This window comes from Carex rostrata, chromosome 11 (assembly GCF_964058835.1).
Source record: "Carex rostrata chromosome 11, lpCarRost1.2, whole genome shotgun sequence".
Lineage (NCBI taxonomy): Eukaryota > Viridiplantae > Streptophyta > Magnoliopsida > Poales > Cyperaceae > Carex > Carex rostrata.
The window spans coordinates 4,270,225-4,287,739 of record NC_135928.1 but is presented as its reverse complement, the minus strand read 5'-3'; the positions used below and the strand labels follow the sequence as shown (position 1 = coordinate 4,287,739).

At 38.4% G+C, this 17,515-nt stretch overlaps 1 protein-coding gene across 3 annotated transcripts in view; it reads left to right on the top strand.

Moving 5' to 3' along the window:
- Positions 1-17,515, top strand: part of LOC144562268 (putative UDP-arabinose 4-epimerase 2) — an 80,899-nt gene that overhangs the window by 24,734 nt on the left and 38,650 nt on the right. The window contains exons 10-11 of one of the 3 annotated variants that reach the window (XM_078311462.1): positions 16,198-16,327; positions 16,425-17,009. The exons of 1 other annotated variant lie outside the window; for it this stretch is intronic. In XM_078311462.1, coding sequence (XP_078167588.1) covers positions 16,198-16,327; positions 16,425-16,504 — 210 coding nt within the window. In that variant the 3' untranslated portion in view covers positions 16,505-17,009. Of the gene's footprint in view, positions 1-16,197; positions 16,328-16,424; positions 17,010-17,515 lie in introns of those variants that run through there. One more of the 3 variants, XR_013514031.1, reaches the window with a different exon arrangement.

The following is a 17,515-nucleotide window of genomic DNA, read 5'->3' as shown; positions in this document are numbered from 1 at the left end:
TTTAAAATATAAGTTAATATTTCAAACATCATTATTTATTATTGATGATCATGAGTATTTTAGTAACATAAATTTTAAGTTTTACACATTGCCGCAAAATTTTTATATAAATATATAAATATTTTTTTTAAAGTAAAGTTAGGAGTCAACTCATCCAACTCAGTTAATTTCACAAGAGATTCCCATTTAAGTTTCAAATCTGCAAACTTTTACATTGAACTTTTTTTTTTTTTTGCACTGTATCATAAACCGATTCTTATAAATATTTTAATATTTAAAATCTAAACAATTGATTCTTACCATTGATTAACATTCATTAGATGTGTACGTCAATGTACAATTTTATAATTTTGTTGAGTTCAGTTCAAGCACGATCAAGAATCCATATGATTGATGGATTAAGTTATTTGCAATAGATAACTTTTGGTGTATTAATTTTTAGTGTTTTTATTTATTTATCAAATTTGATTAATATTATAAATTTAAAACTACATTGCATTTAATCATCGTACCGGTAGTTGGTGACAGTTGTCAAATACTTCATTTTTTTGAGAGATTTTGTGTAAAAATTGCTGAAATTTTTATTAATAACATTAAAATAATTAAATTAAAGAAAATGACATGACTTTCATAGAATTTCCAGATGTAATATTTTTATTGGATAATTTAATGGAAATATATGGCCAATTATGCTGGATTATTCAATAGAATTGAGATTTCAGCCTCTGAGGCCTATAAACACAGATTACAGCATAGATGGTTGCCCTAGCTATTGATGGTTGCCCTAGCTATTGATGAGATCATGAGAAAGGATGTGTGTGCTCTAGCTATTCGTACAATGTCATTGCCCTAACTATTCGTACTATGCTGAAACCAATCGCTTCCATTGACTTTTGCAATTGTGGAGAAAGAAAGTGTTGAAAAATGAGGGTTTTTAATTGAGATGGTTGCGATTGAAAGTCATTGGAAATGACATATTTGTGTGTGTCATATTGAAAAGACACTAGAGAATTATATCAGTCATCTAGACCTCAAATGGGATGAGTCTACCGATTGTCGTGTTCATCAATTGTGTTCTCAACATGTTACTGAGGACCTCTTCAAACATGTGGGGTGAAGGAAAAATGTTAGTGACAGGTTCAAGATTGGAGTAAACAAAATGAAACATAGGAGGTTTAGAGGAGATGTTATAAGACTTTGAAATGGATTGCCCAGAAGCAATCGAGTACCTTAACAAAGTGGGTAAGAGGGACTCAAATGATGAAAACGAGCTTTTGTGTCAAGATAAGCTTTACCAATCACTGGATGAAGGACACTGATGGGGTATAATGACAACGAATAGATCTCAGTAATTGAAGAATGTCAAAATAAGTCGACGATTGCCATTTACAGCCGTCGTGGATGACACATTTTACAAGATGAATTCATGATTTGTTGAACAATGGTGAAAAGCTGTTTGTGGTAATTGAGCACAATCAGATATGGTCCACCACTATGCATTTGTTGTTGCAAAAGTGTATGAATAAATCTCTAAACATGACCGTGATTCCTTATAGTAATACACATGGAGTGTGTGAGGTCATGGTAAGGGGTGATCAAGCAAGACTTGAGTGTACCCACATGAATTTGGGTATATGGTAGTTATCAAGGAGAACAACATATGCGAATGTCAGAAGTCCCAATTGACTGGTATATAGTGTTCTCATTTCATGACGATTTGTCGAGAATTTGTTCGTCAACTCACTCTACAACATTCATATTATAACACAAACATGGGGTGCCTTCTTCGAGCCGAAAGGAAACTAATGTGACTGGTCTTGATAAAATGGTCTGAGAATAGTCTCGGAGTAGAGAATAATAAAAAAAAATGAAGAATACAACACAACTGCATACCGATGGAAATGGATCGAATGTAAGATCGGAGGCTCAGACATCAGTTTCATCGTGAGACTATTGATAGAAATGCAACATGTATAATGTATGATTTAATTATTTACATGTACTATTTTCATTTATTTCTTAATTTAATATTTTTTTATATATACTTTACTTGTAATGTAGAGAAAGCCGCAAGAGGTAGATCTTCAAACAGGCGTTGGTGTGTGTTCAATTTTTGCGTTATTTCAATTTTAATTTGTAATAATTATTAATTTTTATGTCTTAGGAGAGGTGTCCGTCAAGGAGATCCTCTCTCACCTTTTTTGTTTATCATGGTGATTGATTTCCTTCCAAGGTGGCTATCGAGGCTTCAGGTTCTAGATGCAATAAGATTACCTATACGACGGATGCATCCGTGTTTGCTTTATGCGGATGATGTGTTATTTTTTGTGAAACCTGAAGTTCAACAAATCCAATTACTAAAAGTTGTGCTTCTAACATTTGCCTCAATCTCGGGTCTGCATGTTAACATGATGAAATCTGAGATATTGATATCGGGAGTAACAGAGCAGCTATCTCAAACATTAACTACAATCATGGGTTGCAAAAGAGGCACATTTCCCTTCTGTTATTTGGGTCTACCACTGACAAATGGCCGACTGCCAAAGACGGCTTTCTTACCTTTGATCCAAAAGATTGCAAACAGATTGTCAGGTTGGGCTGCTAAATTTCTCTCGATAGCCGGCAGGGTTCTACTTACAAATATGATTTTGTCCTCTATACCGATTTATTTTATGTCGGTATTCAAACTGCCTTCATGGGTTATCTTTGAAATCGACAAAATCAGGAAGCGGTTCCTTTGGCATGGTGTTCAAGAAGGTCAGAAGAAAATTCATCTAGTCAATTGGGATTTAGTTTGCACACCTAAGGAACTTGGAGGTTTAGGCGTACTGGATCTCAAAATGTTAAACTTGGCATTATTAGTCAAATGGATCTGGCAATGGGATTCAAAGCATCAGAAACTATGGAAATCAATTTTTCAAGAGTTGTACACAAGGCCGGGCAATATCAACCACTCATACTTATTCAATAATCAATTGAAAACACTACTACCTTTTTCTCAAGCATTTATACACAGAGTTGTGGGTAATGGAAAAGAAATTGATTTTTGGCATGAGAATTGGGGTTGTGGCATAATGAAGCAAAAATATTCTGAGCTGTACACGTTTGTATGGTCAAAGGATGTCACTTTGGAAGAAATTTTGCTGCAGCCCGATCTGTCTGATCTATTCAGACCAGTTTTATCAAGGACTGCACGGCAACAACTATCGGATATGTGCGGGGTAGTCCAAGGCGTAAGACGGATGTTAAGAAATGATGATCGGGATGATGCAATATGGACAGCTCAATCAGTGGGTATTTTCTTTGTGAAATCAGCCTACTTTGCACTGAAAAATGGTCCTAGGATCAAATTGGTTCTTCCACTAATTTGGAAGCTTAAAGCCCCACCTCGTTTCAGAATCTTTGGATGGTTGGTTCTATTAAATAGGATCTTGACGACTGAAAAAATCTAAACAAAAGAGGTTTTAGTTTGGTGAGTATATGTTACTTGTGTCGTGCGAATATTGAAACAACAATTCACATCTTTAACGAGTGCATGGTTTCCAGGGAAGTTTATCAATTGGTGGAGACCAGGTTGTTGCCAAATCACCACAGCTTCTTGACTTCTGGAAATGATATCATAGCAAAATTGGTAAACAGGTCAATACCGAAAGAAGGCAGAGCATTGATTCTCATCTCGCAATTCGTCCTTTGGAGAGAACAGTGTGCTCGATTGTTTAGAGAGCAATATAAAACAGTCAACGATTTAGTTGAAGAAGTTAGATCTCAGTGGCACTTTCTGAATAATGAAGAATGAAGATTGAAGAATTATATGCAAGAAGAAATTAACCTTTTCATTTGTTGTACTTTGTTATTTTTCGCTTTCTTTACTCTTTTTTCTTTTTTCTTGTTTGTTTTCTCTATTTTTGTTTTTTTCATCCATCTGTAAATCCACACTAGGGTTCCTTCTCAAAACCCTTTAAATGATTGTAACCAATTGCGGTTAATAAAATAGGAGCTTGACTCCTATTTCTTACTCAAATTTTTTTTTTATGTCTTAGGATTTTAATTTATGACATTTATTATTAGTAGTTTTATTAATGTCTTGTTTGCTGAAACAATTTAATTTTGTTTTGTATACTTTACATCGTCTTATTTTTATTAACTCATCAACAATTCAATCCTGTACATCTTACTTCTATTAAATCGTCAACAATTTCAACAATTAAATTAAAACTACCAACCAGTTAAATATTAAAAACAATTAACAAATTAAAATTCAAACAATTTAAACATTTAACAATCTAACAATCTAACAATAAAAACATATAAAATGGAATTATCAGAAACAAGCAAAAAAAATCCCAATTCGAGCGGAAATATTTGTTTCTGAAAATTCCACGAAAATCATGTCATTTTTTTAATTTAATTATTTTTAATGTTATTACCAAATTTTTTGAAAACATTGAGCTGTTAATGCATAACTTTTTTTTAGTGGTTAATGCTTAACTAAAAGACCATAGTTTGAGAGGTTGTACTAGAAAATTTAGATAAGGAGGTTAAAATTTAGAATGAATAATGCATAGTCGAAACTTGAACTCAAATCTTCACAGTAACAAATTGGAATTCTAACTACTAACCTACAATTACAAATGTAATAATTTATGAGATGGACTAAAACTATATAAAAAATAAAAAATAATTAAATTTCAATATAAATATATATTTTTTAAAAGAGGAGGGTTCAAATGCACCCAAATGCACCCTATGCTTTTTCTCCGTTTTCAAAGTCCAAATAGTCAATCCGAACCGTTAAATGTGATCTACATATTAAGATGTGCTTGGAGACCAAATTTTACATTTTTTGGAATTTTTTTACTATTTATTAAGCCACTTTGAAAATCGCTGATCCAATGGTCCAGAAAATGTAAAATCAGCAATTTTCAAAGTGGCTTAATAAATAGTAAAAAAATTCCAAAAAATTGTAAAATTTGGTCTCCAAGCACATATTAATATGTAGATCCCATCTAACGGTTCGGATTGACTATTTGGACTTTGAAAACGGAAAAAAAGAATTGAAAGATAGAGTGCATTTGGGTGCACAAAAATTTGAGTGCATTTGAACCCTCCTCTTTTTAAAATTATAAAAATAACTAAACAACTTGGCTATATGTAGATCCGGCCCCTTGGCTATATGTAGATCCGGCCCCTACAAAGAGCAAGCAACAAAATTTTAAGAAAAACAATTAACAAGTAACTCTTCAGTCTTCAGTAATCTATCGGGTATCATTTTCTAAACCCTAATAGCATAAATAAAATTATTTTCTAACTTAGGACGGCAAAACATGATTCGATGCATAGACAATAGCAGCTTGCATGCGGTAGAGAATCATTCTGTCTGAATCCGAGATATGTAGCCCGGAATAAATTAAGGTTGTCTGTGGATATACTCGGTGCGTGTGATTAATCGATTTGAATTTACTTAATTTAAATTTTATCTGAATTTAAATTATTATTTATATTAAATTTAAAAGTAATTTTTTTAAGAGAATTTATCTTGTTATCAATATTATTTTTTAATTAATAGTTATTAATAATTTCTTAATTAATTATAATAATCTAAAATTTAATAAATATATAATTTTTTTTTTATGTCTTAAAAGACTACTCTCGTGTCTTAAAAGACTATTCTCTTGCCTTTCGTGAGAGGGGGGAACGCTATTCTCTGCGGATTATTCTCTGCGGAGCTGTGCAGAGTTTTTAATTTGATCCGCGTTTTGATCAGACGGATCAGAAATTTGAGTCATCTGATTTGTCCGATAAAAACGAACGGAGCTCTACCGAGAATATTCATACTTAGCGGATCTTGTCAACCGATTCGAGGTATAAGCCGTGCTCTTTCCCTTTCTCCACGAACGCTAGTTCTGGAGCACTCAAATAACAAGTACCCGAGCTCAAATCACAAGTAACAATGGCTGCTACAGAAATTCGATTAGAAGGTTTCCCCCGTCAGGAGCCTAACGGCCGCCGCTCGTTAGAGGACTCACTGCGTAGATATGGTCTTGTCCTCATGTTCTTTGGAGTTTCAATGGTCATGTTAAGCATAGGCAGCTCTGCGATTAACCGCGAGCATGTGCTTCTTGGGTTTTCTCTGCTCATTTTTGGGGGTGTGCTGCTGGTTCTATCTGAAGTTTGCAACGGTTCAAGAGCTGTTAGGTGGTTTGCCGGCCAGGTGGTGAAAGTTCTCGGTAATTTCTTTGGCCAGCGTTTGTAGAATTAATAGAGAGTTCCTGGTTTGCTATTATAATATGTACTTTTGAGTTCAGAGGATTCTGACATTATTCCCTTTTAATGATGTAGTTAATTTAATACCGTGGCTAGATATCCGGATGGGACATCTATAGTGCTAGGTTGAGGACCTTGTAATTATTATTATTTTTATTTTATTTAGCGGTAATTACCGCTAAGTTGTATATATACAATAAAGATATGATATTATGATATTATTAATAAAATTGTCCTGTGTCATTCATTTCTTTTCGTCCTTTTCATTTTTTCTCTCTCTTGATCTTAAGATCCATCCTAACAGCTCAATTAAATTTAGTCATGCATTCCAGTTGCATGATCGGCTATAGTCTGCAATACGAAGGATCCCCTAAAGTAACCCAATTTTTGGGCTTTGGATCGGGACCGACGGATTCGCGATTCAAATCTGTCGTTTGAGATCGTCTTGGGATTCAGATTCATTGCTCGGGATGTGTGCGTTCCACTTCGGATGGATTGTCGCAGATTCAAATCGGATGGTTCCGAACTAAAACCCAAAAGTTGAGTTACTTCACTGGAATTGCAGGGCCGTTTCTCTCCAGTGAAGTAACTCATTCTCTTCAGTTACTTCACTGGATTCAAATCGGATGGATTGTTGCCGATTTGTTGCAGGGCCGTTTCTGTCCATAACAAGGAGTAGATAGAGATCCGATTTTGAAGGCCTTTCGAGATGGGAGGAGGTGCCTAGAGCTAGGAGGCAGCGGCGGGTGCTTCAGTCCCTGTCTCTGTGGTGTCCAGATGTGGGGCCAATTTCTCCCCCCTCTTGTGTCAATCAATGGTGGTTTGAGCAGTAATCTAATTCGGGTTTTGTAGATCATCATTTAACTTTTCAAATATTGTTGATATATATTTCAAATTTGTGTGATGTATTAATAGGAGTAAGATAAAGATGCCTCCGGTTTACTGGACCAGTGTAGTACCAGCTGCAAAACATGTTAATTGCTACTGGTACAGTACTGGTTTTGGTGTCAGCTGCAAAACATGTTAATTGTTACTGGTACAGTACTGGTTTTGGTATCAGCTTCAGCTGATGGTACTGTTATGCTGCAGCGGTACTGAATTTCTCAGATGCAAATTTAAAAAAAAAGGCAAAGATGGTTAAGTCAATTCACTCTTGACCAAGATGTGCAAAGGGTGCTAATTTTCTGCTTATCACACTTCAAGACAGTAGAAATGTTATTGAGCAATGCTCTTGAGGAAGTGAGGAAAAAATTGAAGAAATTTAGTTTCTGGTATGAAGATTGATCCAAGTTAGTGAACATTGAATTAAATTTGGAGGAGGTAAAAAGAAAGTTCACAAAAATAGAGCACTTTTTTGGGAGATTTGCTCTCACATGCTACCAGTGAATAGAGGAAGAGCACACCATCGAGCCTGTACGACTATGACATAGCCTCTTAAAATTTCCTTATATTAATTACTCTATAATTACATGAACATCTAACTAAGACTTATTGGTATGGTTTTTGTATGTCTGAAAAATGAAAATTATAAGAGGCTGGATTTGACCAATGTAAATCGTAAATTTCATGCCAATTGTGATCCATTTGGTTCTCAAAATTATCCTTTCTAGTCTTCTTTTTGCCATTTTATTTTGTAATTGCTTAATTAGAAAACAAAGTAGTTCCAGGATAATCAATTTAGGCTTGGTATCTTGCTGGTCAGTTTACTGGTACCTATTAGTTTGGGTATTATTTTTGCATAAATGACTGTGTTATTCTCTGAGAAAAATCAATGGTTGTGCTCAATTAATTTAAGAAAAGTTGCTGCCAAGTCAGTAAGCTGGAACCATCATTTCTCTTTTAAATATTCAATGTTTGTTATCAAACACAATTTAGTACTAAAGCTGATTAACAGTTGTTAATGAATTGGTTTAGTTGGAATATTTCTATAAACAGTGTATACATTTTTGTGAGGCCACTTATAATATTTTAGCCATTTTTAGCAATTGTGTAAAAAAATGGCTCTGGTTCAAAGTTCAAACTTATATATATGGAGAAATGATGGTTCTGGTTCAAAGTTAAAAATTGCTGATTTTACTGTTTTGTGCAGTCACCGTTGGATCAACAATTTTTAAAGTACTTAATAAATAGTAAAATAATTCAGAAAAATGTAAAATTTGGTCTCCAAGCACATATTAATATGGAGAACAAGATGAACAGTTCGGATTGACCGTTTGGATTTTGAAATTTCAAATTTGGACCGTATGCATATCGGGCCATATACATTCGAATGCACATTAGCCAACCTCTCTCTCTCTCTATATATATATTTTGTACCGCATCAGATTTGCCTTAAATGTTTCATCATACAAAAATGACTTCATAAAATATTAGACTGGATATGTAGCAGACCTGATCACTTGACTGATACAGTTCTCTAGGTTCCCATTATTTTTACTATTTTTTTCCTCACTTATAGTTCTGAAATATTAATGTCTCTTCTATTACAGTTTTCAGTGCATGAATTAGGCGTGACTCATGTGCTAGTAACAGGTGGAGCTGGCCTTATTGGGTCGCATGCTGCACTTCGTCTCTTAAAAGGATAATTACGGTGTTACTATTGTAGTAATTTCATATACTTTATTTTACATTGTTCTTTTTTTTATTGCAACTGTTTAGAATTTCTTGACCTATGACATGAATATCATTCTTGATTGATTTATTTTTTCATTTAATGACAATATGTTTTGTTGGTACTATTTGTATGTTTTATATTAGTATCATTGTTAGGGTTTTTTGGTAAAAAAGACATTATAGAAAGATGAGGGACTAAATAGGATATTGTAAGCTCTATATAAGCCCAAGAAGCTCTTGAATAAGAATTAATTCAATTTGGCTCAAAAACAACTTGGTATCAGAGCTTCCAACCCTAGCGGTTACTGTTCACCGCGCGGTACTGTTCATCGCCGCTACAGTGCCACCGCAACTGCTACAGTACTTCCGCGCCGCCGCTACAGTAACTTCCGCTGCTACAGTACTCAAACCCTCTCTCTTCTCTCTAGGTCGGTTCTCTCTCTTCTAGGGCCGGCCACCACCTAGGGTTTGGGTTTTTTGGGGGCCCTAAACCCCATGATACCCGTTGGAGGGTTGATCGGGCTCGGATCTTGATCATTGATGGGTTGTTAGATCAGGATCAGATCTGAGTTGAATCGATGGAGAAGATAGTGGCGAAGATGGGAGAGGAGGACCTCAAGGTGTTTCTGGACTTCATGAAGTTGGCGAGAGGCGAGGGATCGGCACAACCACAGCCGATGAAGCTGGATCTCCCTCTTATGGAGTTCAAACTTGATGGGCCAGCCACGTATCTGAGCTGGTCTCGTCGGGTTAGGAGGGCTCTTTCTGGACGGGACCTTGAGGGATATCTCACGGGTGAGAAGGAGGAACCGGGGAAGACCTCTCCCGGGTACAAAGAGTGGAAGACGACTCATAGCCTGCTGCACACTTGGCTCCTAAACTCGATGGTTGCATCTATTGCTGTCACGGTGGATGGCATAGAGACCGTGAGTGGTGTCTGGGGGAAGTTGCAGAGGATCTATGCAGGAGTCGACAACAACATGCGGGTGTTCCAGATCGAGAGGGAGATAGAGGCGGTGGTGCAGAGAGAGAGGTCAATCCAGGAGTATGCCGCAGAACTGGAGCGTTTGTGGGCAGACTATGATCACTTCTCACCACCAGCGTGCTGCAAGGATCCCGAGTGCAAGAAGGGAGATGAGAGAGTCCAGAGGAGGACTATGCACTTTCTGAGGGGGTTGAACCCGGCATTTGAGCCGAGGTGTGCCGTGCTACTTGCTCAGCCGAAGATCCCTTCACTGGATGAGGCGATCTCGGCAATGATACAGGAGGAGAGCCGGATCGGGTTGCAGACTAGAGCAGGAGGGCTTCCGCAGGCGAAGTCAGCTCTAGCGACTCCTAGCTGGGGCAACACCGGGTCTAGAGGAGAGACTCGCACATGCTTCAACTGCGGAGAGGTAGGCCACCTCAAGTCAGCTTGTACCAAGCCACCAAAGAACAAGAACCCAGGTGGTCGTGGCCAGCCTGGAGGTCGCGGTCAAGGTGGTGGGGGTAGGAGAGGTGGTGGTCGGGGAGGCTACCGGGCTCATGCTATTGCTGGTGAGGACGAGGATGAGGGATCTGTACCTAATGGTGGCTTCTCAGAGGAGGATCGAGCATTGCTGGAGGTGCTTCAGAGGAAGCAGAGGGCAGCAGAGATGGTAGATGGTGCATCCACCTCTGTCACAGGTACTGGTTATGTCGCCGCTGTCACAGGTATGTGTGATTCACTTGCTCTTGCCTCCTTTCCCACCACTAGCACATCGGAGTGGATCATTGATTCCGGGGCATCCGGGCATGTGACGGGGGCTGCTAGAGAGTTCTCTTCCTATACTCGCCTAGCAGTTCCGTTGAACATCAAAACAGCCGATGGTACAGACCAGCCCGTTGTCGGTAAGGGTACAGTGAGATGTACCAACACCGTGACCTTGTCCAATGTTTTGCATGCTCCATCTTTTCCTGTAAATCTCTTGTCTATAAGTGCTATTATCCTTCAACTAAATTGTGTTGTCCTTTTTGATGTTCCAAAGGTGATCTTCCGAGAGAAGAGGACGGGCTGGACTCTTGGGACTGGGACTTTGCGTAGAGGCTTGTGGTACATGGATAGGAAGGGAATGGACTCAGCTCTTTCTTCCATAGTTGAGAGATCTGGAGGAGATGGGAGTAGTGTAGAGGACTCGTTGTTGCTTCACCACAGACGTTTGGGTCATCCTTCTTTTAGTCTTTTGAGTCGTTTGTATCCCTCTTTATTTGAAAAGACTAATAAGGATAAACTCTTTTGTGATGCTTGTGAGTTGGGCAAGCACACCAGGAGCTCGTATGTTAGTTCTGGTAGTAGGAGCTCTTGTATTTTTGATTTAGTGCATTCTGATGTATGGGGCCCTTGTCCTACAACAACTTTCAATGGATTTCGATATTTTGTGTCTTTTATTGATTGTTGTTCTCGTGTTACTTGGCTCTATCTGATGAAAAACAAAAGTGATGTGTTTGAGTGCTTTAAAGACTTCCACAAAGGGGTTCAGACTCAATATGGGGCAGTAGTGAAAGCGTTGAGATCTGACAATGGGACAGAGTACACCAACAAGGCATTTGGAGAGTATCTGTCATCCCAGGGCATACAACATCAAACCACTTGTCCATATACACCAGAGCAAAATGGGTTAGCAGAGAGGAAGAATCGTCATCTCCTTGAGGTAGCTCGGAGTATGATGATTGCAATGAATGTCCCGAAGTACTTGTGGGGGCAAGCGGTCTTGACAGCGGCCTTTTTGATCAATAGGATGCCCTCACGAATATTGGAGTGGAAGTCCCCATTTCAGGTATGGAAAGGCACAAAGGGAGACATTCTTCCTTTGAGGACCTTTGGATGTGTGTGTTTCATGCAGGACAACAGACCGGGTGTGGGCAAACTGGATCCGAGAGCGATCAAGTGCGTCTTTGTGGGTTACTCAGCCACCCAAAAGGGATATGTTTGTTGGAGCCCAGTTGAGAGGAGGATATTCGTTAGCCTGGATGTCACGTTTCGAGAGCATGTACCATATTACTCTTCTGGAGTGTCCTCACCCTTTGGGGACTCGCTCGATACTGGAGGTATGCGGCGAGAGGGGGAGAATAGCAGTAGCGATGCGTTGAGGATGGTGAGTATTGGAGATGTTCCTTGCACGCTTGAGTCGGCTGTGGAGTCGATTGTTTTGCCGGATCAGGGTGGTGAGACTCAGGCTCAGGGGGAGCTGAGAGTGTATATGAGGAGGAGAAAGGAGACTGCGGAAATCGTGCCTGTGCCTACTGAGTCGCCTGTCCCAAGTCCCTTGTCCTTGCCTGCCTCGACTTCGGAGACACCTTCACCGTCCACCACAGACCCAGAGTACTCAGGTGATATGATTTCTCTCTCTACTCCTCCCACTCCCCTATTGGTAAGGCGGACTGCTCGCAGCAATGCGGGGGTCCCACCTGATCGATATGGGTTCCCACATGACCATGACATTGCTCACTTTGTCTCTTCCTCTCACATATCACCTAGACACGGAGCATTCATTGCATCTTTGGACAATGTCTCTATCCCTAAGTGTTGGCAGGTTGCTAAGGAGGATCCTAAGTGGAAAGCAGCCATGCTCGAAGAACTTGAGGCTCTTGCGAAGAACAAAACCTGGCAGCTTGTGTCACTACCACCTGGCAAGAAGGCAGTTGGATGCAAGTGAGTTTTCACTGCGAAGCAAAACCCAGAGGGTCGGGTTGAGCGCTACAAGGCCAGGTTGGTGGCGAAAGGGTACAGTCAGACATACGGCATCGACTATGATGAGACATTCGCACCCGTAGCCAAGATGAGCACCGTCAGGACTCTGGTTTCCCTAGCCGCGAATGAGGGGTGGAAACTACACCAACTCGACGTGAAGAATGCGTTTCTTCATGGTGACTTGTTAGAGGAGGTGTACATGGAGATTCCACCGGGCTTCGGCACAAGCCAGACGACTGGTAAGGTTTGTAGGCTCAAGAAATCTCTATATGGGCTAAAACAATCTCCTCGAGCTTGGTTTGACAGGTTCAGAAAGGCTATGGTTGGCATGGAGTATCAGCAGATCAATGCAGATCATACTGTGTTCTTTCGACGAGATGGAGGCCATATCACGATGCTTGCCGTGTATGTGGACGACATGATTATCACGGGCGATGATGAGAATGAGATTGCTAGGCTAAAGGTGAGATTGGGGAAAGAGTTTGAGGTGAAAGACCTGGGACATCTGAGATACTTTCTTGGGATTGAAGTGGCTCGTGGGCCAAAGGGGATTGTCCTGTCTCAACGGAAGTATGTGCTGGATTTGCTAAAGGAAACAGGTATGCTAGGGTGCAAGCCTGCAGCGACACCGATCGACCAGAGGTTCAAAGTGGGTGCCGAGGTTGGAGAATCAGTCGATCATGACAGATACCAGAGACTGGTAGGTAGGTTGATCTATCTGAGTCACACGCGCCCCGATATCTCTTTTGCAGTGAGCGTAGTGAGTCGCTACATGCATGACCCAAGGAAGGGTCATATGGACGCAGTGTACCAGATCCTACGGTATTTGAAGAGTTCTCCTGGAAAAGGGCTGATTTTCAAGAAGAATGGCCATGTGAATATTGAGGGCTACTGTGACTCTGATTGGGCTAGCTGTGCCGATGATAGGAGATCCACCTCAGGTTACTGCATATTTGTTGGAGGCAACTTGGTCTCATGGAAGAGCAAGAAGCAGTCTGTGGTGGCAAGATCAACAGCAGAGGCAGAATACAGAGCGATGGCTCTAGGAGTTGCAGAATTGCTGTGGCTGAAAAGCATGTTGGTGGAGCTGAAGCTGGACCGAGGAACCACGATGAAGTTGTGGTGCGACAACAAGTCAGCCATCAGCATTGCGAACAACCCTGTGCAACATGATAGGACCAAGCATATTGAGATCGACAGGTTCTTTATCAAGGAGAAGTTGAACAATGGGCTACTGGAGTTGAGCCATGTTCCAACTGGAGGTCAGACGGCAGATTGTCTGACTAAGGGTCTTAGTTCGATAGATCTAGCTAGAGGATGTGACAAGATGGGCTTAGTGGATATCTTTTGCCCATCTTGAGGGGGAGTGTTGGTACTATTTGTATGTTTTATATTAGTATCATTGTTAGGGTTTTTTGGTAAAAATGACATTATAGAAAGATGAGGGACTAAATAGGATATTGTAAGCTCTATATAAGCCCAAGAAGCTCTTGAATAAGAATTAATTCAATTTGGCTCAAAAACAACTTGTTTTTTTGTTGCAGAATAATCTCTCGGGCTGTACCCAGAGACCGGAATGTATGACAATTTAGGCGATGCAAAAACTGTATGCTTTTTATCGTACTCTCTTTCCTCCTCTCTACTGCTTTTTCTATTTATTTTCTTGTAATATCATTTCATCTGAATTTAATCTATAAAAATTATCCAGGTAAATAAAATATTCTCTGAGCATGCATTTGATGCGGTAATGCATTTTGCAGCAGTCATTTATGTAGGAGAGAGTACACTCGAACCCCTCAGGTATCACTTCTTTTTATTGAACTACTGTTGAGAAAAGGATGGTGCCTTTTCTGTTTCATCATATTGACTATTTTGCCCATCTTTTTAAACATGGTGCCTACTAGTGCAGAGTTGCAAATTAGAATTGCATATTAGTATCGCCACTGAGGATTGTGTTATCAGTTGTGTTGTACTTTGCGACTGGTGTGTTGCTTGTAAGAAAATCTGTCACAAAGATAAGAAGAGGAAATAAGGTAAAACACATGCTCATAATAATTATGAGGCAGACAGCAACACATGCATGGAGCTGTGGACAAATAAATGACCATTTCATAACATAATTGCCAAGACCCATAACTGTATTGGAGGCAATGGCTACTTATGGTGTAAAGATTTCTATTTATTCAAGTGCATGTGCTACTTATGGGGAGCCTGATAAAATGAATATACAGAAGTTACACCTCAGGTTAACATTTATTTTACCTAGAGTTTCTTATACAAATGCCACACTTTACCTTCTTTTCCATAGATCTGGCCAATCATTGCATTTAGCTTTGGTGCGATTTCAGTTTTCTTGCATTCAGTGTTTTCTTTTGTTTGGGTCTTCCTTCTACAATTGGATATATTGGGGTTAATTAAGGCAAAATTAGGTCAAGATTAAGTTACAATTGCATAATCAAGTCTCAGCTTATGAATAATTGAATCGAATGGTTTCTTTATTGCACATATGAAGTTTAAAGGTGGCCATTATAGGCAAAAAAAACTTATATTTGGTTTTCATATAAATTATTAACCTTGCTTTTGCAGGTTCTGATAAATCCCTAATGGATGAAGATAATTGAGGCAAAATTAGGTCAATATTAAGTTACAATTGCATAATCAAGTCTCAGCTTATGAATAATCGAATCAAATGGTTTCCTTATTGCACATATGAAGTTCAAAGGTGGCCCTTATAGGCAAATATAAAACCTTATATTCGGTTTTCATATAGATTATTTATCTTGCTTTTGCAGGTTCTGATAAATCCCTCTGGAATAGCAAAGAAAATGGCTGAAGATATTATCTTGGATTTCTCGAAGAACTCTGGTATGGCTGTCATGATATTAAGGTTTGTGATTGTATATATGGTAAATTTAAGTCAAGATCTGCAATTAGGGGTAGGGAACTTGAGATGCATATGTAACAAACCTTAGTTAAACCATTGCAAATCTAGGTCATTAAGGCTTCTGTTGCTCAATTATATCTTAGAGCTACTTCATGTATTGGCTCCTCATGAAGCCCTTACTGAGAGTTCAATTAGAGATAATATTGCATCCAGTTGAAATTTTCATGTCAAGGATAAGAACTGATACTAAATTAAGTCCTGATTGAGCCATAATTTCACAGTTTGTGTTGACAGAAAATGTTTTTTATTTGAGAACTAATGGAAGACCTAATACTTGGTTGTCTATATATATGTGATGATATATCTCTAATTGTTTTTATTTATATACTTTTAAAGTTATTGGGTTGGATCCATCAACAGGATCTCTTCATAATTTGTTCTGTTGAAGTTTGAACCCAAAATATCTCCTTTTGAATTAAGTTCGCTTCCTTTTGAATTTTGTCATAGTATATTTTTCGATTGCACTGGGTCTTATAGTATGGAATTTCCTGGTATCTCATAACATGAGGTGCAAAAAGGTGAAATGTTAAATCTATTTAAAGTATGAAAGTAAATGTCATTCTTTGCAAAAGTACCTTCTATATATGCCTCTCTACATGACATCCTTTTAATAGTTTTTTTTTTTTAATTAAGAAATGCTAATGAGTCGATTTAATGTTGAATATAGGTTAAAGGAACTGATTATCCAACTCCAGATGGTGTCAGTATCAGAGATTACATTGATGTTACAGATCTGGTAGATGCTCATGTCAAGTCACTTGGCAAGGGCAAGTCGGGGGAAGTTGGTACTGGCAGAGGTTTGTTTGTACAAGATCCCCTCCAGCTCTTATATACTTCCTTATTGAAGATCATCTAATTTAAATAATAATATTTTTCTCATTATATATTCATCAGGTAGGTCAGTGAAGGAGTCTGGGGAAGCGTGCAAGAAAGCAACAGGTGTAGAAATAAAGGTAGATTATCTAAGCCGTTGACCTGTTGACTACGCAGAAGTTTACAGTGATCCATCCAAAATAAATCGTGAGTTGAATTGGCCTGCCAAGTAAACTGATCTCCAGGAAAACCTTTCAGTTGCATGGAGATGGGAAAAGTCGCACAGAAATGGCTCATGGAAGTCCCTAAGATAGATATTAAATTAAATAACGTCATATTTATGAATCTAAATTCATAAATGATTGATTATCGGTGGAAGCCTTTTCTGCTGTCTGCTTATTTTTGTTCAAGTTTATAGGGTAGGAAAAGATGCATTTATTTATTTTACTGGTTATAGGCAAATTTTAGCAAGGGCGTAGTGGGTTAATCAATCATATACATGGTTATCGTTGATTTGATTGGTTGTAGAAATCAATGCTTATAATTCAGTAATGCATAACTAAATCAGCCACTGTTTTTCCTTTCCTTTTTATAAATTTGGACACCTCTGTTGTATTATTTGTGCAGCTTTTATAGAATAAATAAATAACATGATGTTTTTGCATATAGTTGTATGATTGTATTGTTTACTGTCTAACAAGATGATTAGTCTTATGTATTTTTCATTTCTATTCTTTCTTTCTGAAACAATATAGTTAGGCGCGCTTCATCTATTTATTAAACCAATCTTTCTTGGGTTATTCAGATTGGAGCTATACAAGTAACTCAGCATCTAATGAATTTAAACTTTTCAAGTGCTTCGGAATTTTGTTGAATATATTCCATTACACCAACCTACTAATGCTGAGACTTCGTTCCATTTTGTTTGAGCTAAATTTTGAATCAAGAATCAGCGTCCCCTTAAGAGTAAATCAAGAATATTGGACGTTGATCTTTGCGTTGAATTGAAACGTTACCTTCAATGTAACAATATGTACTTAACAAACAAATCGAACAGAAAAACGTTAGAAGAATATAAAATTGTGAAGAACCATTAATCCCTGATTTTAAAAGTGTGAGCCATTCAACTTGTTACAATAAATTGTTGGCTCGAAAATCGATGGTTAGTTGAT